Source organism: Nuphar pumila, chromosome 14, assembly GCF_984573655.1.
Source record: "Nuphar pumila chromosome 14, dmNupPumi1.hap1.1, whole genome shotgun sequence".
NCBI classification, from domain to species: Eukaryota; Viridiplantae; Streptophyta; class Magnoliopsida; order Nymphaeales; family Nymphaeaceae; genus Nuphar; species Nuphar pumila.
Window position 1 is genome coordinate 7,463,215 of NC_143262.1, and position 25,296 is coordinate 7,488,510.

General features: G+C 38.5%; 1 protein-coding gene and 1 non-coding gene across 4 annotated transcripts; one reads left to right on the forward strand and one right to left on the reverse strand.

Annotated features, from left to right (window-relative positions):
- Positions 1-4,083: 4,083 nt before the first annotated feature.
- On the forward strand, positions 4,084-4,157 carry TRNAV-AAC (transfer RNA valine (anticodon AAC)). The gene has a single exon. It is a non-coding gene; the product is annotated as a tRNA-Val (tRNA).
- A 2,303-nt stretch (positions 4,158-6,460) lies between these two features.
- On the reverse strand, positions 6,461-16,509 carry LOC149816228 (transcription factor HBP-1b(c38)-like). 3 transcript variants are annotated; one of them, XM_089987673.1, is made up of 9 exons: positions 16,268-16,509; positions 14,622-14,841; positions 14,451-14,525; positions 12,805-12,864; positions 12,633-12,710; positions 12,471-12,534; positions 11,358-11,629; positions 9,436-9,672; positions 6,461-6,938 (listed from the first exon to the last, which is right to left on the reverse strand). In XM_089987673.1, exons 2-9 carry the CDS (start codon positions 14,772-14,774, stop codon positions 6,786-6,788), a joined length of 1,092 nt encoding a protein of 363 aa, XP_089843799.1. In that variant the 5' UTR covers positions 14,775-14,841; positions 16,268-16,509; the 3' UTR covers positions 6,461-6,785. The 3 variants fall into 3 exon arrangements, with proteins under 3 accessions (XP_089843799.1, XP_089843801.1, XP_089843800.1); XM_089987675.1 differs by having other exon boundaries at positions 14,451-14,521; positions 16,268-16,505; XM_089987674.1 differs by having other exon boundaries at positions 11,358-11,509; positions 16,268-16,505.
- Positions 16,510-25,296: the final 8,787 nt, after the last annotated feature.

The window sequence follows — 25,296 nt, forward strand, 5'->3', positions numbered from 1 at the left end:
ATTGAAAAAGCGTCTAAATTTTGGTTTGGATCAAAATAAGATTACTCGTGGTTATGAAAACTCTACTTGTTATAAGTTGGAAGCCGGCTGTACTTTCTGGTGGTGGTGGGTAGGGTTGCCGGACAAGGTCTCCACCCCCACCCCGATTTAAAATTTTACCCTCCATCCTTGCACAGGTTTTGATTTTAACCTCCATCCCCTATCCATTATCTGTTTTATATCTTTCATCCTTGCACAGGTTTTGATTTTAACCTCCAACCTCGATTCATTCTATGCTTCATGTCCTCCATCCCTGGTTCAAACGAAATGGGGTCCCGTTTCTTTGAGCCTTCCACCGTTAGAGGAAGGAGAGAGAGAAATGGGAGTTCGTGTGACTCGTTAGGAGGAAATGAAAAAGAAAAGAAAGATTTAAGAAAGGGTTTTATATTAAGGTTAGGAATATATATAAGAATTTATAATATGTATAAGGGCATAATAATAATTTTTTTAATGGAGATTAGGGGGTGGGGCAGGGCGATGTGGGGGCAAGAGTAAGTTCATTCCCACTCAATTCCCCGTTTCATGACCTCCATCCTCAGTCCAAATGGGGCGAGGTGGGGCCCCATCTTTCCCCAACCCCACCACTGGTCAATAGGGATGACGGTGGATCCGGGAAAAACTGAGCCCTGCACCACCTCACCCTGTTTAGACTGGGGATGGAGGTTAAAATCAAAACTCTGCGGGAATGACGGTGGAGATGGAGGGCAGGATTTTGAGATGGGGCGGGGGTGGAGACTTTGTCCTCAGCCTCCTCACCAGTCCATTGCCATCCCTACCGGTCAACTGTCATCCCTAGTGGTGGGTAAGGGGGACTCAATAGTATATATATTTATATGTGGTCTCTTTTGGGGCTAGAAGGTAGCTGCCTACTCCCTTTTGTGCTTACCGCAGTCTACCCCTATTAAATGAGGGGTTTCAAAGTTGTTTTTCTCGAATCTAATCGTGCTGGTGCTTTCGGCATGGTCTATTTGCTAGAAAATGACATTTGGATCATGCTTTATAGATAAAAATGTGATTTTTTAAGCCTCATAAAAACCTACTCACTCATCAAAATCTGACAATGCAAGAACACATAGAACGCATTTTTAGGATCAGATTAAAGAAAAACACACAAACAATAACAGACCCTTTAAAAGTTTTGTAGGCTGCCAGTTGGCACGGATTAGTGTTGGCAGCTACCCTCTGCTGTTTATATATATATATATATATATATATATATATATATATATATATATATATATATATATATATATATATATATATATATATAGGAAAATGAAAACCTACCCAATGAGAAACATTTTATCTGACTTTTGTGTTTTTTTTGAAATTCTAACCTTCGGCATGATTGATTTACTAGAAATTAATACTTGGATCATGTATTTTGAATGAAAAAAATGGTATTTTGTAGTGTAAAAAATTTATAAAAAATGTAGGCCGTTGATTTTTGAAACCTTATAAAAACCTATCTATGCATCGAAATCAAATGCTCCAAGAACTGATTCCACATATGTAAGGTCAAAATTTCAAAAAAACATGAAAATCTGATAAAATATTTCTTATTGGGTAGGTTTTCACACACTAGGGGAATGAAAGCCTACCCAATGAAAACCTTCCTGACATACCCAATAAAAAACATTTATTGGATTTTTGGTGTTTTTTTGAAATTCTGAACTTACAGAAATGATCTATGCACTTGTTTTTATAGGAATCAGTTCTTGGAGTATCTGATTCCGATGCATTGATATGTTTTTATAAGGTTTCAAAAATCAACCTCCTACAATTTTATAAATTTTTTAAACTCAAATACCATTTTTTCATCCAAAATGCATGATCCAAGTGTCAATTTCTAGTAAATCAATCATGTTGAATACTTCAGTAAGGTCAGAATTTCAAAATGTTTCTTATTGGGTAGGTTTGAGTGGTTTTCTATCGGTTAGGTTCTTTCTCTTTATGTTTCTTATGTTTATCTTTTGTCTCTCCCATCCAATATTCTGTTGGATGTATTTTGGTAATGTTGAATGGTGAATGTTCTTTCTCTCTCTCTTTATATATATATATATATATATGGTCTGAAGTTTTAGCTTTAAATAGACAAGAATGGAGAAACAGAGCTGGTAAAGGCGACCCATGTAGTTGCGATAAAGGTTGACTATATGGTCTCGTTTGGGCTGCCTTGTTGACCCACTAAGAAACGCAATAGGCTTAAGCCCGGTTCAGCACAGCATTGTGTCCAAAAGCCGGCCAATAACAGGCCATCGTCCACACTTTCTGTCAGTGTGCTGTCGGTGATGGGATTTTTCCCTGAGAGTAGTCAAAAAAGAAAAAAAAAGGATAGTAGAATACTGAATACATAGATACAGACAATTATGAAGTTGTAACAGTATAAAACTTAAAAAAGTTTTAATAAGCTGATATATGTTAAAACCATGACATTGAACAAGTGATTTTTGGAAAACTTTGCAAAATTTGGGATTTTGTCAGATTTTGCAAAATATTACGATATAATCTTTTCAAAATATCATCAATATTTGTAATTGGATGCACACGTCCATGGGTTTTGAACTCGTGATGTTCTGCCAACTTGGTGACTTTCACAAGTTCAACCCCGCCAGATGGACTCTACCCGGGTGAGAATTCATGGTTTTTTTTTTTTGTGGATTTATAACTCCAAGAAACCGCACCCGGCACAAAGACTTGGTTGCGCTAGTTCAGCCTGACCTACGATCATCATGCCAGTAGCGTAAAACTCCGAAGCTAGGACTCCTTCCCTCGGGACCTATGCTACGCGTTGGCTTGCACAGAATGGTGATGCCCATGAGAATCGAACCTTGACTGTTTGTTCAGCAGCCAAGGCCCCACCCTACTACACCAACCCCCCTTGGGGCTGAGAATTCGTGGCTTAGTATAAAGGAAAAAAAAAACAGGTGATGTAACGTTTTTTTGCTGATAGAGATCCGTTGAATTGCTGGAATGACAAATCTATTGTGGGCCAGATGAAATAGCTGGATTGGTAGTCATACTATCCGCAGGTTCACCTGGGGATACTCGCTTCCATTGTTGTAAGAATCGTTGCTAATTGGCTTGATTCGTTTCGAGACGTCTCAAAATCGATTCTACAAGGGGCCAGTCCGGTTTAATAGTTCTTAAAATTTTAATATTTTTTAAGAAATTTTTAAAAATTATTAATATTTTTATTTTTAATGTGATTCTGACGTTTCTCCCTCCGTAGTAGTCCGTAGACCCAGGGCCGTACCTGTGTTTTATGGGGCATGAGGCAGAGGAAAAAATGGGCCCCTTATTAATAGTAGGAGTTCAGGGGCAGGGCTTCAAAATTTTTTGAGCCCTTATTAAAAATGAGCTCTCTAATTAAAATAGCCCCCTTATTAATAGTAGGAGTTCGGGCGCAGTGCCTTGAAATTTTTTGAGCCCCCTATTAATGGTAGGAGTTCGAGGGCAGGGCCTCCAATTTTTGGGGGGGCCTTAATGAAAATGGAATTGCTATTAAAAATGAGCCCCTAAAATTTTTTTTGGCCCATGGGCCCTGAGGCTCAAGTCTCATTGGCCTCTTGACAGGTCCGACTCTGCGTAGACCAAGGGGGAAAATTTTCTTAAAGTTCTGTCGTTACTTTGGAAATTTCTGGTGAACATATTGTAATTTGTCATCATCATAGCCATTTTCACCAAGGGGACCAAATTAAGATACTCAAAGTTGGAAAAAATGGAGGAGAAAAAAAAAGAAAAAGAGAGAACGAGAACGAGTGATACTTGAAATCTATTGGTTTCTTGGCTTAGAGAATTGCCTCTTCGAGACCAGAATTCCTCTCTTATTTGAGTTGAGATTCCTTTTCTGTGAGAGAGAGAGAGAGATTTCAATATCCCATCATGGACAGTCGGACAGCATGTTCTGGTTCAGCGTGCGATGGAAAGTGTGCATTGGATCACACCAACGTCCACACTAGAGTTTGATGTCAATCTCGTTCAAGCGAGAGGCCAGTCATTACGTATTAAAATAAAATCTTTTGATGACTGATAGCATCCCTTGGTGTCGTGGTGTAGTTGGTTATCACGTCAGTCTAACACACTGAAGGTCTCCGGTTCGAACCCGGGCGACGCCATTTGAATCTCAATCTTGTTTCTTTTAATTAATTTTCTGACGGGCGATTTTCAACTTTTTCAGTGCGATACCTTTCATCGTCATTTTAACCTCTTGGCTGCTTTTTCCTTCCTAACTCCTAAGGGTGTTTATGTATCGCTCTATGCTGTTTGTGAATTGTGAACCACACTCCTTTTTCATGACGTGGTTGTAGCCAACAGGCTGCTCTAGATGCAGCAACTGCAAGGAGCCTTCCCCTCCCTCCTTCCCTTGTGGTTGGTTATCAACCAAGGTTGGGCATGGGCAGGCTGAGCAGGGTTTGGACTCTTCAACATAAAGGCTTGACTGGACTTAACTAGTGCTTGGTCTGGGCTAGTCCATTCAACCTACCAAACTTATGCCGGAGCTGGGCAGGCTCATTGCCCACAAATTGAATTGGCTTGGGTCTGGTTCAGGTTTTAGGCAATTCACAACCCTCGTGGATCACCACCATCCTTCCTCCATACACTCACGAGAGGCTCGACTAGGGATGGCAGTGGACCATGGGAAAACAGAGCCCTGCCCCGCCTTGCCCCGTTTGGACTAGGGTTAGAGGATATGAAACGGGAAATGGAACGGAGATGAAGGTTAAAATCAAAACCCGTGCGAGGATGAAGGCGGTGATGGACTTACTCTTGCCCCTTCCCGTCCCTAATCCTTATCAAAGAAATTACTATTATACCCTTATACATATTATAAAATTGGATTTTATAATATGTATAAAGGTATAATAATAATTTCCTTAACTTCCATCCTGCACAGGTTTTGATTTTAACCTTTATCCCCTGTTCATTCCCTGTTTCATGTCCTCCACCCCCGGTTCAAACGGGACGAGGCGGGGCATACTCAGGCCAAGATGTGCCATCTTGGGTCCACCCAGATGGTGTGTCCATGTGCATCCTGGGGCCAGGTTGCTGCTCAGCCAATGGATACCCAACTGTCGTGGGCCAAATAGGATGCATGGCATCTTGCGATTGGGGCAGTATAGTAAAGGAAGAACTACTTGTCCCTCCATTGCTATAAATTTTTCATGTGTACCCTTTTCAAGGAAAATCCTGACCTTCTCAACTCTAAAGCAAACTAGAGTGGACAGTGCGATCATCTGTAAAGAGGAAGATTCAATCTGCATCTCCATTATTTTCATTGCCCTTTTGCTAAAGAACACCTAACCGAGGCATAGGTGAAGTCAGAAATTGTGTTCCACATCCCACAAATATGGGCATTTTTAAAGAATCCCAACTATCAATTCCGTGAACGAAACATGTAAGGTGTTCACCTGGAATTTCTTAACCCCGATACAAAAAAACCAAAGGATTTTTGCAGCAGCAACAGCTAATATTGAACGTTCTTTCTTTATGATTTGCGTAGTTATGATTGGCCCAGCCTTGACAAACGGAACCCAGTTAAGCTGGGCCTATCAAATGACTGACCCAAGTCTAAACCTGAGCTGGGCTAGGATGGGGGCCAAAATCCTGACCCAAGCCCTTCCCAGACGGCTACTGGCAGTCAATGAAGCGATTCTCTGTGCCAAGGCTTAGAAACCAGCACTGGTCAGGCTGAAACAGGCCAGGCCAATGCCCACCCCTAGATACTAGCATCTCTCTAAAGCTCTGTTCGGGAGCCATTGTTGGGAGAGGCGACAAAATCGGTGGATTTCGCAACATGAAATCTGCTGATTTTACACTCCATCTCACCCCCCAACTCCGCTCCAATCTCCATCACCCCTCCCAAAATAGGGAAACTGAGCGACAGAGACAGATGGAGAGTCGGTGAATCCTCATCACCGCTCCCATCACAGGCTCCCAATCAGACCCTAAATCAGCAAGCAGTCACTAGATGGCCACCCATCTCAGACTACGGCTACATGACTCAGTTAGTGTTGTACTGACTTCAAGTGCAAAACACCCAGGAACATTACCATAGCCGGTGGATGCATCAACATCAACACCTTGACAGGACCTTTTTCGAGCTAGCGTGGACAAACTTGTGCTACCGACTGGACGTCCCGTTATGGGCCGAGAGGCATCATGTTGACCCTGAACCTGAGTCAATGATCGCAATATAAAGCTCCACGAGTAGTCCCCTCTGCCACTGGGGATAGTTTCCCATTTCGCTTATATGCTTGCGGCAAAGAATGCATACCCTGGGTATCGAACTCTCGAGCTCCTTCAACTTCAAAGCTTTACGTCGAACCACCTAGCCTGGTGTGCCATGAAAGGACCTTGGTTTGAAAAAAAAAAAAGAAACTTGATTTGAACTATGAAACCTCCAACCGTGCACTCCACATGCGTCCAATGATACACGGCATTTTACAATGCCTCTTCCTAAAATAACATTATACAGCTGCAACATTATAATATACAAATTATGTCATACAGACGACAAATACAAACAAAGACATGGGGCATCTCAAAACCTATGTACAGCTTCCTTTTAGATAAAGATGCTGCATGAAAATTGGCAGCCACTGTTTTATATATTTCCTTGAACAAAAATCTTTTAATGTCCATCAGACAGCAACCTTTTATGCATTATTCAGTTCAGTTGATGCTTCACAGAAGTTACAGCTGGAAGAGGCATGGGAGAAATGACAGCAGACCATAATGCTGGTTTAGGCAGGTTCACGTGGACGAGCCGTCCAAAGCGAACTTAGAGCCCTGAGACGCTGGAAATAGTCACCCAAGATGAGAAGGCCCCGAGCAGCTTGCCGGGTTGTTAGGATTCGATACATGCGCTGCAAAGCTTGTTGCCGAAGGTTGTCTGCCTGTAGGAAGAAATCAAGGCTTCAACGAGTCAGCCTCAGAACATTTATTTTATATGTTTACTAAAATGCAGCAAGAGGATAAAATAAGATTATGCACTTATCAAAGAACATTCGTTAACTCACACCCCACCACACATGCATACATGGAAAAGAGTTTTGAGATTTTCGTTGTCTGGAGACTTTCTATTCTTCATTGCACAAGTACATGTTTACAGAATGACTTGTTCAACTAAGAGATGGTGGTATACATGGATGGAGTGAAAAGTTTATCTGATATAGTTCATGTAGCTCAGAGGCGTCACTGTTGGATTTTACCAAATGACTCAAACAGCTGATAATCAAGGATACTGGTTACATTTCTCCTCAAATTTCCAGAGAGGATTGCTTGGTGTTATCCATATTGATGACCAGATAAAGATTCTGATGAAGAAAATAAGTTTTCAGCCAATCAATGTCACTCATTAAAAGTCAGGCTAGTCCCCAATCTGCAGAATTCTTTGAAAATATGATTTCAGCTCTTACGTCATTTGTCCTGAACTATCAACATCAAATTCACTCAATTGTACTCGTTCATAAAACAAAAGTCAACAAAAAACCTTCTCTGTTATAAACCGTCATAAATTTTGATTTGGAGAGAGGACTGGGACTTCTTTTGTTAAAAAAAGGCTTAACGTGATTCATCTTCTCCATTCTCAAGGTACTGCATCGAGCATAAGATTTTGGAGGGTGGATGCCCCAATGATTTGGTTTACAGGTCATTCTCATATACCCATGGATGAAGTTCCATCCCGATCCAATTTATGGTTCCGTCTACATTTTAGCCTGATCTTGGTAAATCAGCAAAGGGTGGTGTTAACGAGCACAGCTTTTGTGGATCTCACAAGGTCCCCATGTATTTTTATTTCTAACAAATCTTGAAGTACCAAGGTGGCTCTCTAATAGCTATCAAAGCCAAAACATATTTCAGTAGACTTACAGAAAATACACCCTAGAGATCCATCGAATTACAAAGTACGACTGTTAAATGCTATGTTACCGTAACACGGCACTTAGGGTGCCGTACCCGTGTCGACACGGGTACTGGTACCTGGACACAGCATTTGCCGTGTCCTATATTATCCTATATTAAATTATATTTTCAATATATAATATATATTTTCAGTATATATTTTAGATATAATATATATTTTAGATATATAATATATATTTTCAGTATATATTTAGACTAGTCCATGTACCCACATTTTTTTGAATTGCCGTGTTGTACCCTTAGAAGTACCCGTACCCAGGTGACATAGGTTAAATGAGATACACATTCAGAGACACTAAATTCCTAAATTACAACTGGAAAATGAGCTTTCACACCATGAACAGAACCGGTGAGAAACAAAATTCCTATTAGGGGTCGTTTGTTTCACAATTTACACATGCAAATGGGGGTTTATGTATGAAACCCTCCATTTTCTTATGCAGGTGAAACAAACATGCTAACTCCATTTTCCTGTGGAGCCCACAGTCATCAGGGGTTTCTTTTCGCGTTGACCATGCATTTACTATGCGCACATACACACACACACACACACACACACACACACACTTGTGAATGGATTTAGGTATGCATTTTTTCACATATGGGATGGTCTTCCTATCATGGGATGCCTTTCCCATGTAGTCTTTTCTTATTGGTGGGAATGAAACAAATGACCCCTTAGAGAATTACTATGGATTTATGGATGGAATCAAGTATGCAGTACCTACAGAAAAAGGTATTCAGTTATCAGGTGGAGTCAGAAAGCAGGAGCAGCAGACCAAAATGGATTCTTCAGCAATCATATATCAAGTGGATCCCAAATCTGTTGTCCGAGTATGACATGCCCAAATAAAGGAACTAGGAACAGGAGAATCAGAAGCTGGTCGAAAAGACATTTGGAACAATATCTTTCAAAACAACTCTAATTTCTAATAACAGATGGGCTGTGAGATGAACTGAAAATGTGCGGGGTCCAAAGACATGGAAAATGCAAACCATGCATGTAGTCATCCATGCACATATTACAGCCAAATGCATAAAGAAGCAACATAGTAATCTCAATAAACCTGGGTTTTTCCTATCAACCTGGATTCATTAAACAGATTCACCATAACCATATTTAAAATATTGAACTTTGATCTAACAACAACAGCTGTAATACAGAAATTCAATGTCAATCAAAAGCAAAATATCTACTAACGAGAGTAGCAAAAAGAATTCCTATTATTTAAAACTCTGGTAGACATAAATGAAGAATGCAAATGCAAAGCAGCAAATGGAAGAAAGATGAAGCTAGACACAATAATCCACCAAGATATAAAAGGTACTCAGGATATTGTCCTTGGATAAACTATCCTTGATGAATTTTCAGAAGTGCTCTACCGAAGCACAACAGGCTTTAAAGGAAACATAGAACATAAACCTCTTCAAAGCACATCATATGAAAAATGAAGCAAGAAACGTCACCTGCACTACAAAGTTTGCAAGTGCCTCCAATTTTCCCATTGCTGTGGCCATTTGCCCCATATAGTCTGCAACATTTGATGCACCTAGGGGAGCAGATACCAACGTCTCAGCCAGAGTTTGCTGCAGTTTTTCCATCCCCTGAGAAAGAGCATCTTCAGCCTGCTGAGATGACTGCTGCAAATTACAGATGGCCATGACTTGTTGTTCTGTCAGAGGATCTAGTTGTGGAGTAAGAATCTGCATACCAGAAAATAAGGACAGCAGAACAATAAACCCATGTCACATGTAAAGAAGGCAAAAGACCACTGGATGAAAATATGCACAACAAGAAACCTTTTTTTTCTTTCATAGGAGTGCACAATAAGGAACTTCAAATCAGAAGTATTTGGCATAAGTACAAAATGTTCTGGGTCAATTATATTAACTCCTCCCCAATTTTTACATTCACACCATATAAGAATATAATTTGGTAAATGTGTAGACATTGTACTCTTTAACATCCAGCTTAACTAATGAAGAAACAAAAAGGAGAAGAAATAAATGAAAATTCCTAGCTCATGTCATCATTAATGTCATCTATTTAATTTTGTCATGTGCAATGGATTTCCTTTGTATACATAAAAAGCATTATACGTGTACACTTTTAGGTATGAAACTGTTTTATGCTGTTTCCTATTTGAGTCTGACAACAAAACGAGCTTGTCCAAGTTTATTATCATTCACAACATAGTTAAGCCCTCGCTAATGCCTAGAGAAGTGCAATATTTTACACCCTACTGGAGTAGCAAACTTAATGAGGATTACCACCCTGAAATGATGACTGTGAACCAATTATCCTGAACTCATTTGCAATGATGCACAAAGCACACACAAGCAGCACGAAACAAATGAAAACAAATGCAGAAATGCCCAAAAAGATGCCTGAAAAGGAAAAGAGATGAGCCTAAATCTACATATTACAAGAAGTGGCGACAACCAAAAATATCGAAAAAGATACTAAGATTGCCCATGCAGGCAAATAAAAGGATATTGATTGTGCAACTTTTAGCCTTTAGCGTTTGATGGTTTGTTTCACATTTCTAATTAGGGACAGAATTACAACCTTCTGCATGGAAATACCAAAGCATCAACGAAAGAACCCTAAAATGATAAAAATGAGGATTGAATTTAATTATTATGGTCACCAGTTTAAGGTGTACAACAAAATGCAGAGAACAAGAAAGACGAGAACATGTCGAGCATAAGGACTGTTGTAATTTACAGATTTAAAAGGGATTATAAACAAGAGGACCTATAATGGTATGAGATTCAGGTAACCTGATAGTGATGGGAAAAGGTGAAGGATGGATTGGAGCAATCTGCAATGACCCACAATTCATGGGCAAAGTACCACAGGAGAGGGTCTTGAATCAATCATATAGACAGGTTGGAATGGTCATGAAGCATAAGCAACAAACAGTAAACCAACATAAAGATTCACGAAAATAATGTATCATATGGAGATCAAGGCTCAAGCAAGCTGAATTTTCCACCTTCAGTAGAAAGGCAGTGAGCAACTTTTTCACAAGCCCAGCAATTGGATATTTCATTGTGCTCTTTGTCAACTCAATCAAGCTTTCTTATGAACTACCTAGCTAACTAGTGTCTAAATTGAATATGGCCAAGGAAAAGATATGCCATACAATAAAATAAAAAACCAATTTTTTTTCATAATCAATATTGGGTAATACAAGTTTCAAGTAATAAAGAAACCAAGTATTAAAAGAAGCAACATAGCTATAAACTCAAATGAGAGTGCCAAAGGACTATTTTAATCTATTACTAACCAATACAAAACCAACCTAGAGCTATAAGATAGTACATTACATGCTAGCACAAGCAAAAATCATCAAAAGATTTGCTTGAGCAGTAAAACAGAAGACCTTAAGAAGTTCTGAAGGGCGAAATCCACCAATCCAAAGAAAGAAGCGCTCAGCAGTGGTTCTCCACATGCCCGACATTAGATGAAAGACATCACACTTTGCAGCTGATGCTTTCATACGGAAAAGATCATCATAGTGTGCCAAACCACTTTCTACAAGCATCCGAAGCTCTAGGTCAGTCACATGTGCTTGCAAAGCAGCTCTAAGCTCAGAAGTTTGCCTGTTTTGCTCTTCAACCCAGTGAATGTACTCCATCTCAAACATTGCAACACCTATAGTTACCCAATCAGAACTAAAAGACTAAAAATATTAAAGAATCCACAAGGTATCCTCATGTGTATAAGCAAGCACTTGCGTGTGTGTGCATGAAGGAGAGAGAGAGAGAGAGATGAATACCAGTTGCTAGAGCAAACCACAACTACTCATAACCTACTTAGATATGTTTCAATACATAGCAAATGATTTGTTTTAACTGTTATTCCTTTTCCTCCATTTTACAAGGGCACTAATATCGTTTCCAAGATGAGGGCATATCAAGAAATAGTTCTTTCAGGGTTTCTGGTATTCATATTCTTATTTTCATGCTATAAGTTCCATTTCTTTCAAAAACAGTAGATACACAAACTGCACATGTTATGTAACATAATTGGATTAGCAACCCTCAGATTCCAGCGCCCCTTGTTTCCTACTAATTGTAGTCCCAAACACCAAATAAAACGACCATTATAGCATAAGTTATTGGTCTTCCAAAAATAATGGAACCTTGAAAAAAAAATCTAAGGAAGCAGTTAAAAAGATATTAAGGTGTACAAATGTAAAAGTGGATTTCTATATGTTAAGATTATTTCGGAACATTTGAACCATTTTTCATTCTCATTTACTGGTTTCAGGCTATGGTGTGTGCATGATCAGGTGCTTGGTTTTAAAGCAAATATTTGAGCTAGATTAATTGCAATAGTTATCATGAAATGTTGAGTTAACATAAACATTACTTTCATTCAAGCATGAAAATTTTGGAATGTGTAGATTTTTCCCATTATTTATTTTTAGTTTGTGTTTATTTCTATTTTTAGAAAAAAAATATTTTCATCTCCAAGATCAGAAGCAGCAAACCTGTGTTGATGGCTCCAGCAACTCCATGATTGGAATCTCCAGTATTTCCACCAATGTATGCACCCTGTATTAGGTAGAATAGCATGAACATGTCACAAAGAATATCTGATTAAAAAGATCAAAAACTAAAAGACATATAGCCATGCATGAAACCCCATATACCTGGTGTCTCGCTCGTTCAAGTTCTTGCTCCAATTGTGTCAGCTTCAAACGACTTGACTCTAGCTGCTGAACATAGGCCTATTACAAGAGTATCAGGTTAGACATGAATCGTGCCAATACCATCATATCTTGCTGCAACAATCTTTCAGGAAGATATGCTTGTGTCAGATACCTTTTTTCGTAAACGACTTTTTCGAGCAGCCTCTCTGTTTTGTGCTAAACGCCTTAACATCTGTACGTGTGGATATGAGCATAGAAAGCATGACCAAACATTATAGATAAAACAAATGTTATCCAAAAGAAACTGCAACAATGTTCATAATCACATTGGATTGTAACTTTAATATGTGAATAATGAACTGCCAATTTTATTCACACAGCAAGGATGGTAACATTAATTGCATTTCAAAGTCCATGAAGGTAAAATCATATGAATAATGACTGGAATAGATTGGGTGATGTGAAAGCTTTCATAACTGAAGGAACAAATAGACACATTAAAAGAAAATTCTGAAGAATGAAAGAAAAGTCATCCAATCAAAATGTTACCTGCTAAAAACATTTTAACACAGGAAAAGAATGACAAATGCATGCGAGCATGAAAACAACACACATACGCATGGGTACTTGCACACACACACCATTTACCAAATATACCTCGTTCATTTGAACACAAAATCACTGAAGCATCATGGTTATGCCTTGCACTGGAATGCAACAGCAAGGGTTGTGCCAGAAACTTTAGAAAACACATAATCTCTAATCACCTTGAAAAGAAATCTGTTCACTTGTTAAGAAAAAAGAAAAAGGAATTTGCTTGTAGATCAAGATTTAAGAGATTCTTTTGGTGAAAGAGTAACAAAGCGTTCAAAAAGCACTGAATACCCAACAATACAAGGACCATGGTAAGTCAATAGGTAATGAAGACACTTTTTGAAGTGGAAGTACAAAATTTGTTTTGGTTCTGCATTTCACCTCCAGAATTTACCAAGAAAAAACATAGGAAGGGTTTACTTAAGCAATAGAAAGTTTGAAAATATAAGCTGCAAGGATCTTTCAGGGACCTTCAGTCCTCCATGGGTGGAAAAGCAGAGCTTAAAACATCTAATTTGAATAAGATCTATGCAATTGCCGAGAAATACCTTTGCCAAAAATTTAATCCAGTAAATGTGATCAAATTTTAGATAGATAAATGGTAGTTACCATCCTTTCAAAAAGGAAACCGGTAACTGTTTCTTTGTCTCAGTTGCATCCAACAAACAAAGCATAGAAATAAATACTATTGACACCCAACAAGCAAAACATGAAAAGAAACATTTTACAAATACCTGTAGAAGGCAAGAAACTGCCGAGATTAATATAGTATGCAGACTTCAGGAAATGAAGAGAAAAATCTAATAAGATGTTCCTCGGAAAACAACAAATGCACTCAGTTCCTTCAAAAGGTTCCATCTCAAGTAGTGGAACTAAAAACAGTTAACCTGTGTAAAATATAAATTTGTATAACCAGTTCCAGTGTTGGAAGAACCATGACTCATTATAGGGAATTTTCTAAATTAAGAACAGAGGAATAAGAAAAAGGTTGAAAAAGAAAATGGGTAGCCCAACCCCAGGGCTACATGCGAAGTAATGAGATAAAAAAACTAGAATTCTTAATATGATATGGTTTGACCAATTAAAAGCTAATTGGATCAGGTGTGTTCAACTAGCAGTGTCAAACTAAAAAAGATAATGAGTTTTTGCATATGCTGGGACAAAACCTACAAACCTTTGTGTTAAAGAAAAAATAGAACAAATCTTCAACAGTGACAAGCTCACCTTATCACTAGGTTTATTTGTCTCTTGATCAGAGCTTTTGGAAGTTTCCACTGTCCCATGTAGTGCATTTTCTGACTAGAAAACCATTCACATAAATAAGATGTAATGCAGAAACAAGGAAAACCAACATCAATTAGAATAGCCAAGGAAAATTAAGGATCACTATCACACCATGAATTCTGCTTTAGAATCTGGTTCGAAAATCATAGATGTGCCTGTATTAAGGCCGTTATCAGCTTTAAATGATTCTCCCCACTGATGATGGCTCGCTTCATACAAACCCATCTGTCCCGAGGTCACAAAATGTGCTATTGGAGAGTTCATGAAGTTTGAAATTGTCTTTCCACGGATCAGTTAATAGAAACCAGTGAAGTAATACATAGCTGCAGCCCTGCACATGCATAAAATTAGCAATGAGAAAACATAGATAGCAAATAATGAAAATACTAGGGACCACTCAAACTTACTCTCATAAGAAGGAAGGAACATAAGATCACCACAATCAAAGTTGCAAAAGTAAGAAATGGCACATATTAAAAAAAAAGTCCAAGATTTGTAGCAGCGGAAAGAGACCGAGTAGTACATGCCTTTGATGTACTACTAAAATCCACCATTCACTGGTTTCTCATATTAGCATTGTTTTACCGAAGAGCAAGAAGAGCATGGTCTGGATAAGAATATTACACGGTTTGGATAATGTCATAGTGATCCTGTGCAAGTATTATCTATCTATCTATATATATAGGGTCAAATATTGGCTACTAATGAAGGTAATGAACTAATGAGCTAGAAATCATAGGTGCAAGTTGTATTGACTCAATCTAACCACATAGATGTGTTAGCATGGTTTGTTTGCCAAGGATCAAGCCTTGGATCGTGCTTTTCTGATGTAAAAATGTGATCTTTTGAGTTATGAAATTTTGGCACATTGTGGGCCGTTGATTCTTTAACCCTTTTGAAAACACAATTACTTGTCATAATCACATGATTCAAAACAAGTTTCCTACTAAACAAACCATGTAGATCACATCCGTAACATTTAGTCTACAAAAAATCAGAAATTTTTGAATTAAAAACTGATTTCTACTCGTTAGTTCTGTACCTTCATTAGTAGCCAATATTTACCCATATATATATATATATATATATATATATATATATATATATATATATATATATATATATATATATATATATATATATATATATAAAAGCATCATAAGCCAATAAGACTGCTAAATTTCAATGAATAATTTGTTGTCTAGAAGAAATCGATTCATCAAGAACAGATAGATAACTTCACCAGCAAAGCATCAAAACAAACAGTGTCCATTAGACATCATAAGCCAATAAGACTCCTAAATATCACTGGATAATCTGTCGTCTAGAACAAATCGATTCATTCAGAACAGATAGATAACTTCAACAAGACGCAACCTCGAGAGTTTTTTTTACTATTTGTCCACGAACAAATCTGAAACTTTCGGAAGATAGCCAAAAAAACGAAATCCAGTTTTCTCTTCATCTCTTGCTTAACACAAATACCCCTAGATCGTACACTCCTGCAAGCTTCAGTCAAACAAAACGTAATTCTCCAGCACCAATTCCTCTCAGAATCAATAAAAAAACACAGTTTTCACTAAAAAATTGTTTTTTTTTAAGCAAATATCTTCAAATCCCTTGGAAGATGATTCTTTTCTTCCCTGATCGTTCCCGATCTACAGTTGAACGTGTGTGCTCGCGCGCGTGTATGAGAGAGAGAGAGAGAGAGAGATTTCAACGAGGCAAAAGGGAGAAAAAGGGAAGCAATATCTCACCAAAAGACGAGGTCATGAAACAAACCGAATTCCCCGTCAAGCCAGTTTCCGACGGCCGGAAATCCACCAATCCGACGACGAACGCATGGCAAACTGCCGGAAAAACGACGGAGATAAGACGATCCTCTCTCCAAGCCCTAACTCCTGTCGCTTCACAGGATCTAGCAAAAAAAGAAGCAACGAAAGAAGCGAAAAATTTCTGTCGATTCTGGAAGGGGAAGCGCTCTCTCTCTCTCTCTCTCTTCGAATATTTTAAAACGTCTTTAATCACTGCTACAGTCAACGTTTAATGCCGTGACGTTCCCACTAAAAATCCGGGCCGTCGAAATTGGAGTCCAGATCAGTCCTCTTTCTCCCACGTCTTTTCCGTCCGTCGCCCAGCCCGGCCGTGTCCCGCCGGTAGGCAACATTAATAAAATTTTGAATACCGAGACATTGCGTGAGATTTCTTCGGAGAAATGCATAGCGAAAAAAAAAATCGTATTTATCGCGAGAATTTTACATTGACCGGCGAAAGCTGACCCCAAATCGACGGAGGACGTCACCCTTTAAAGCGACGCCATCAAGTACATAAATGCCTCGCGACAAAAAATTGTTGCTCCCCATCATGCTTTTCTCATCTCCCGGTGCTTTGGTACAAATGATATGTGGCAAAGGCAACTCTCTCTCTCTCTCTCTCTCTCTCTCTCTCTCTCTCTTATATTGCACTAAAATTTAATTATCAAAAAACAAATTCTTTAATTGAATTGATTTAATTCAAAAAATAAATTTAGTGAACAGGCAATAACAAAGACATCTGAAAATTTAGGTTCGACAAAAATACTTGCAATTATGTTGAGGATGGTAAAATTGTGCAAGCTACTAATTTTCTTATATATATATGGGAGCTTCTATGTATACACTTGATTTACATAGATCTAAGTATACAAAAACTAGCCATTGGAGCATGTTTAGTTTATGCAATTTATTATTTGTATGTGTTAAAGTTGACTCAAATATTATATTTTATATCATTTTAAGCAACTTTTATTTTCATGAATTGTGAACAGTTGATTTTCACCATCTCAAAAATGAAATATTATGATGTGGTAATCATGATAAAACCTTTTTATATAATAAATAAATTATACTAAACACATCTATAAGGTTAGATTTATCATTTAGTGGCTTAAATCTATGCAAACAAGAGTTTGTACCACCATATATGGTATTATGGTACAAAACCATCATATATTTTTTCTAGATATTATATAATATTTTGTGCCTTTGATGTCACCAAATTATACGAAACTATTGAGCTGAAAATCATATGCTTTGTCTTTCTTTTGTAAATTAAATTCTATGAACGTGACCTATAATGTTGGTTTAGTGGGAAATGGGTTTTGAATCGTATGATTGTGTTTTCTAAGGGCTTAAAAAATGAATGGTCTACAATGCACTAAAATTTAATAACTCAAAAAATAATATTTTTTGATTCAAACAACACGATCTAAAGCTTGATCCCTTAGCAAACATACATTCTTGAACACATCTACTTAGTCAGATTGAGTTGGATTGAGTTGATAAAGCTTGAACTTATAATTTTTAGCTTAATAGTTTCATATAATTTGGTTATTCAAAGGCACTAAATATTAACCCTATATATAAGGTTAATATTTGATTCTATTGAAGGCACAAAACTATTGAGTATAAATCACCACATTTTATATTTTTTAGATTTTTTTTTTATATCAAAGTTTATACTTGTGATCTACAATGTTTGTTTAGTAAAAACTGAGTTTTGAATCAAATAATTGTAAGGGTTTTACCAACCGACGACCAGCCAATGAGCATTTAGTGATAAGGTTTGCCTTGATCTAGCCCGAAAAAACACATACTTTCAGATTAAACCAAGACAATCAAAGGTTTGACCCATAGCAAACAAACCTTGTTGAACACATCTATGTAGTCAGATTGAGTCGATAGAGCTTAAACATGACAGTTCAATAGCTTTGTATATTCAATAGCACTAAATATTAACCCATACATATAAGGTGGTAGATGCTAACCACTTTTCTAGTTAACCGCTCAGCTAATCAAGGTTTTGAAAAGTTTTTCTTAAATCTAACGATAAAGATGTATTTTGCATGGTCGAGGATAAGATACTTGGATAATGTGTTTTGGATAAAAATATATAATTTTTTAAGCCTTTAATATGTAGGAAAAATATTAGACCAATTTTTTTAAATCTTAACCTACATGTGTATCGGAATCAGATGATCCAAGAGTAGATTTCTATAAAATCAAGTATGTAGAACACATTTGCATTGTCAGATTTAAAGAATTGTGCTTTTACGTAAGGCATGCCCTGAGCGTCCATCATGCACGCACGATAAACACTCAATGCACGTCCATTTGCGTCAGGCACAAAAGCATCAGGCAGCTACCACACACACTCTCTTTCTCTCGCTATATATATATATATATAGGAGAGACCAATCACATTCAGGACTAATATGATGATTTTTATTTAAATTAAAGACAACAGAAATGACCACTAGAACACTTTTAAACGAATAATATCCAAAGACTTGAGCCTTTGCTACGCAGACTACCTAAAACAGATAATATTATCTATTAATAGCCCATAAAAAACAATTACTTTTTACTTAGATAAGCCTCATTGTCTCGCGGTATAAAACAGTGATTAGGTGAAGACAACAAATAAATAATAATATGATACTTGAAAAAGTAGAAAATCATGCACGCCCATATAGTTTTTGTATTAAGCCTCAAGTCCAAACTTTATATCTGTAAATGAATAAAGAAGCTTAGTAGGCAGCCGCCACGCTTGATCGATTTGCATAACAACAAAAACCACAAAAAAATAACTACAAAGTTATGTGCCAGATAAGATAAAAAATAGGTAAAAGATAATTATAGAAAAAATCACAGAAGTAAAAGAGGCAAGTAAAAAGATGATACAGATGTGCGTACACTTAGAATGACATGGATATGCCACATTATAAAGATTAAGAAGCATAATCACTTATACTTTTAATTGCTTTATTACCAACGATAGTTATACCAATTTTCTATTTTTTTTTATGTAAATTCCCCTATTTAAGTGATGAAAGGCCTCTCTCTCTCTCTCCGAATTTGTGCATTTGCTGCCAAATTGGCATAAGAAGAAAATGTCCCATTTTTATTTTGAAATTATTATTGTATACTATATTATTATGGTTTGCTACCTTTCATTGCCTTTTTGCCTACAAAGGCTCTGCTTATCTGGTAGGGGCAACTTGTCAACGTCACCAAGCTGAAGAGACATCAAGAGTTCAAAATCCACAAGGGACATCCCTTGCCACAAGGTCAAAATTGTGTATTTCCTGGTGACCAACGGGGGCTCGCTAGTGCACATCACCCTGTGTTGGGACGTTGCAGGTAGGGATGGCAGTGGACCGGGGTGGGGATGGGGGACAAGGTCTCCACCTCCACCCCGTTTCAAAATCCGAACCTCCATCCTTGCCTCCATCTCCATGTGGGGATGGATTTTAATCTTAACCCCCGCCTCCATCCCCGTTTCAAGGCCTCCATCCCCGGTCCAAACGAGGCCGAGGCGGGGTGGGGACCCATTTCCCCATAGTCTATAGTCATTCATTCACTACAAGAAAAATGTTATTTAGCGATAGAAATTTGTGACAGAAATAATCCGTCGCAAAGTTGTGATGGATTAGCGAGAGAAAACTATCCGTCTCTAAAATTGGAATTAGTTGCGGAATTAGCGACGAAAAAATTCTATCGCAAACACCGTCGTAAATTTGGGACGAAAAATTTTTGTCTCACACTCCGTCGCAACTTCGCGACGGATGAGCGACACTATTTTTTCGTCGCTACTCCATTGCAAATTTATGACAGTGTTTGCAACGGAATTTTATCGTCGCTAAATTTCCTGTAAAATCCAAATGCGAGCCCCTTTCTTTTCCCTTTCTATTTCATTCATCGCACACCCCCGCCCTTTCTCTCGCCTCGTTGCTCGCCCTCCCTTCTCCCCCTTTCGGTGACAACCTCCCTCTCCGGCAGCTTTGCCGACACCACCTCGCTGGTCATCCAACCTTTCTCTCGCCCCCTCTTGCTCGTCTCCTCTCTCCTTCCCTCTTGCTCGTCTGCCGACGTCGGCAACCTCCTCCCCCAGGTATGTACGTCTCCTCCCTTCCCTTCTTCTTTCCCCTTATCTCTCTCTCTCTCTCTCTCTCTCTCTCTCTCTCTCTCTCTCTCTCTCTCTCTCTTTCACCTAGCAGGTCGGCGAAAGGGGTCGAGACCCCCCCCCCCCCCTTCCGCCTGTTTTAGAGATTCTGGCAGGGGGCTTTGGCCCCTGCTTCATTTTTCAGAATCCGGCAGGGGCCAATGGCCCCTACCCCAATTTTATTTTGAAGGCGGTAGGGGCCATTGGCCCTTGCCTCCTCCTTTTCAAGAGCCACAGAGGCCTTTGGCCCTTACACCCCCCCCCCCCCTCCTCCCTTTTTTTCTTCTTGGTCCGACAGGAGCCATCGGCCCCTGCCCCACTTTTATTTTCGACAGGTGTCGATGCCCCTGCCCCTCTTTTTATTTTTGGCAAGGGCCGATGCCCCTGCCCTTTTTTTATTTCTGGCAGGGGTTGATGCCCCTGCCCCTCTCTTGGCCCCGCCCTTTCTCACCTTGCTGGCTCGATGTAACCCCAACTTCTGTCTCCTGATTTCAACGAGAGGGGTGTCGCCCCTCCCTGCTTGCTCGCTCTCTGTCCTCTCTTTTTGATGGGGGAGGGGGAGGCCCTCCCTGCTCTCTCTCTCTCTCTCTCTCTCTCTCTGTTCCAATGGGGTCGAGCTCGACCAGTTAGCCGAGCCCATCTCCCTCTCAGTCGAGGTTGGGGTCGGGCTCGGCCTGGCAACTGAGCCCACCCCTCTCTCTGCTTCCTCTTTTTGCAGTGGAGGGGCCAAGCCCCTCCCTGTTTCCTTTGATAGCAAGGGAGGGGCTTGCTCCCTTTTCAGGCAGACAGGGGAGGGGGGGCGACACCCCTCTGCCCCTTCCTCTCTTCCTTTCCTTTTGACAGGAAGGCAGGGGTTGCGCCTCTGCTCCCTTTTTTTGTCAGGTTGTTGGGGCAGGTAGGGGAGGAGACGGTTTTGCAAATATCAGCTATTTTTTTAAAATCTCCCCTGACCCACGTCGGTGACCTTGTCATCCTCCTATTCTGGTAGCCTCGACCCTCAGTCGACCCGCGATCGGATCCCCTTCGTCGGTGAGTCTACAGGTATATTGTCTCTCTCTGCCAGGCGGTGGCGGAGCCCCTGCCGCTTCTTGATGGGTTGCTACCCTTGTCGTATATAAATGTGCTTTGCAGGTATGTAGTTGAGCTAATTGCGTGATGCTTAGTACTAAGCATCGCATGCAATTAAAAATGCAATACAAAAAGAAATAAGAAAAAAATGCAAAGGCAATAGCATACAAATCGGGTAAATACCCGTGGTGAGTAAGTGATGCAAGCGCATAATAGGTTATTTAATTTTTTGGATGCAACGCTTTTCTGTTCACACACTCACTTAGTTGTGGATATCTAGGACTGCTTTGATGGAGTTCGGAAATCATGCTGAGCATGATTTTAATGTATGAAAATAGAAGTGTGCTTATTTTTTGAGTTTGGATTCCATGTTAGCCATGGTAGTAGTTAACGGTATATTAGAGTATATTTGTTGCAGGTACATATTTGACATTGTTTTGATATAAATGATTTAAATGTATTGTAATGATTGATGTGACTGTATCCATGCTTACATGAAGTTATTTTCAATTTGATTATGCCTTTCATGTGAAATTGTATCATGAAAACATGCTTCAAATGAATGTATCATGTTATGAATGGGTTTGCACATGAAAATGAATGATAAGTTATCAATGCTTTAAATATGCTTCAAATGAATGGTTTTGCACATAAAAATATTAAGTTATCAATGCATGCATCATAGTTCTTGTGATTGAATGACATCATATATATATATATGTGTGTGTGTGTGTGTGTGTGATATATATATATATCAAATCATTACATCCACCATGAATGCATGATAAATTAGATATTTTTTCATCATGGCATTCTTATGATTCTCTTTTGACTGGTTAGGATAATATTTGTAATATCATAGAACAACATGACTGCAAACTGTGAATGGATGTATCATAGAATAGTTGACAATAAGGTATCGCTTGAATATATGGATGGTGTTGACATTTTTATTGAATTTGCAATGGCAAGTTTCAGTACAGTGGATCTCATAGGTCAGATCAGGTGCCCCTACACGATGTGTAAGAACAATCGATTTGTAGAACCTCATGGCGTTAGACATCACCTATACAAGAAGGGTTTTGTGAGTGATTATCAGAATTGAACGCTTTATGGTAAAGAATTTTGGAACAATTTTGATGCACGATAATCCATATGTGGATTTCATATTTGATGTTGCAGGACCAAAACTGGGTTCTACTATGGGTCTTAGTGATGTACCAACTGGGGTAGAGAAAGAAGTAGCAAATGATGCAGCTAGTAGATTTTATTATTTACTTAGAGATGCTGATGAGCCACTTTGGAATGGTTGCGAGAGTCACACTATCTTGTTTGCAGTTCTTCAACTACTGAATTTGAAGTCTGAGTATAATTTGAGTCAATCATGTTTTGATTGTCTGTGCTCTATTGTGAAGAGTATGTTGCCCAAAGATGAGAAATTGCCATAAAATTTCTATCGTGTGAAGGTTTTGGTCAACGCTTTAGGTATGGGGTATCAAAAGATAGATGCTTATCCAAATCACTACATGTTGTATTTCAAAGATCAAGAAAATAGCAGATCATGTTCAGCATGTGGGCATCCTTGGTTCAAGCCAAAGACAAGAGGCAATAGTAGCACGAGGCCAAAAGAAGTGTCATACAAGTCGCTCTGCTACTTCCCTCTCACTCCTAGATTGCAACAATTGTATGTCTTTGAGGACAACTAAACACATGAGATGACATGCAAATAAAGTTCGACATGATGAAAACAAGATCACGCATTCTGTTGACGTGGAAGCTTGGAAGCACTTTGATCGTACTCATCAGACCTTTGCAATGAAAGTGAGAAATGTTAGTCTCGGTTTATGTACAGATAGATTTAATCTATTTGGGGGTAGATCAACTCCATACTCGTGTTGGCCAGTATTTATCACCCCATATAACCTTCCTCCAAGCTTGTGTATGAAGCGTTAAAATCTTTTCTTGTCTCTATTAATCTCTGGTCCGACCTCTCCGGGCCAAAATCTTGATGTATATTTAAGGTTATTGATTGATGAACTGAAAATATTGTAGGATGACGGTGTTCTCACGTCTGATGACCACAAAAAACAAAATTTTAATATAAAGGTTATTGTTCTATGGACAATCAGTGACTTCCCTGCATATGCTATGTTATTTGGTTGGAGCACACATGGGCGGTTGGCATGTCTGTACTGCATGGAGGATACAAAATCGTTTAGATTGGCGCATGCAAAGAAGTTGTGCTGGTTTGATTGTCACCATCGATTTCTACCCAACGACCGTCCATTCCGACGACAAAGGAATGTGTTCCGAGCAAGCACAACTGAAATAGAAGGTCCACCTACACGGTTGTCTGGCATAAAGATTTTAAGATGATTGTGATACTTTCCATATGGACTGACAGATGCTTGTAGTTTGACATCCTTCCTTGGATTTAGGAAGGATCATAATTGGACAAAGAAATCTATATTTTGGGAACTACCATATTGGTCGACCTTATTGATACGACATAATTTGGATGTGATGCATGTGGAGAAAAATGTGTTTGATAATGTGTTCAATACGGTAATGAATGTCAAAAAGAAAATGAAGGATAATCTGAAGGACCGTATGGATTTAAAAGTAATATGTAAAAGACCAAAATTGGAACTCAAAGAGTAAAATGGCAAAGTACTGAAACCAAAGACAAGGTATGTGCTTGGACCAGATCAAGTAAAGCAGGTATGTTAATGGTTGAGACAATTGAGATTTTCAGATGGATACGTCTCTAACATTGCTCGGGTTATGAAGATAGACGAGGAACAATTATATAGGTTGAAGAGCCATGATTGTCATGTCATTATGCAACAGTTGATTCTCCTAGCATTTCATGATATGTTAGACAAACCTATATGAGAGGTATTATCCGAGTTGAGTAGATTTTTTAAAACATTGTGTGCATCAGAAGTTGTAGTAACTGAGGTAAAAAATCTTGAGGATTCTGTCGTCACTACTATTTATCAGCTAGAGAAGATATTTTTGCCAGCATTTTTTGATGTTATGAAACATGTGATCATACATTTGCCATATGAACTTAGGGTTGGTGATCCTGTGCAATATCGGTGGATATACCCATTTGGAAGGTATATTTTTATTTATATTTTTCTCTTTAATGCTATTGAGAATTTATTATATTACAATATGAAGACTGCAACAATAAAAGCATCTGGTGGAATAGATGATCCACTACAGTGGAAGGGTCATGGCCCTCCTACTATCAGGTCAGATTTTTGGGATGCAATGTGGGATAAGTGGGTGGGACATGAATTTTAAAATCGCTCAACAAAGGCTGAACAAAACTGAGCAAAGATGCTCAATGCCCATCTGCACACAGGTGGATCTAGGACTTTTAAGAGCCACCTGAAGAAAATGGTAACTCATCAATATATATATTGTCAAATTTATAAGTATTTTTGCATACTTTTTAAATAAGTTTTTTATCATTTAACCTTACAGAAAGCAGAAAAAGGAGGCATTGTGCCTTATAAGGATGTGTTTGTTGAAACATATAAACGTAAGACCACGGAAGAATTTGTATCAGAGAAGGCGAGAGGAACAATGGTATGTATTTATTATATTAATAAATATTATAATATACAAATTACTATGAATATTGTAATTCTTAATTATTAATCTACACTATAATCATTACTTTATAGGAGTCATACGAGTAGCAGATGGTAGAGTGATATGGCGA

Coding starts and splice junctions, on each gene's coding strand:
- LOC149816228 (XM_089987673.1), bottom strand. CDS start 14,774: ATGAACTCTCCAATAGCACATTTTGTGACCTCGGGACAGATGGGTTTG. Junction 12,535..12,632: donor TTGAACGAGCGAGACACCAG/GTATATGGGGTT, acceptor TACCTAATACAG/GGTGCATACATTGGTGGAAA. Junction 11,630..12,470: donor TGCTGGAGCCATCAACACAG/GTTTGCTGCTTC, acceptor GGGTAACTATAG/GTGTTGCAATGTTTGAGATG.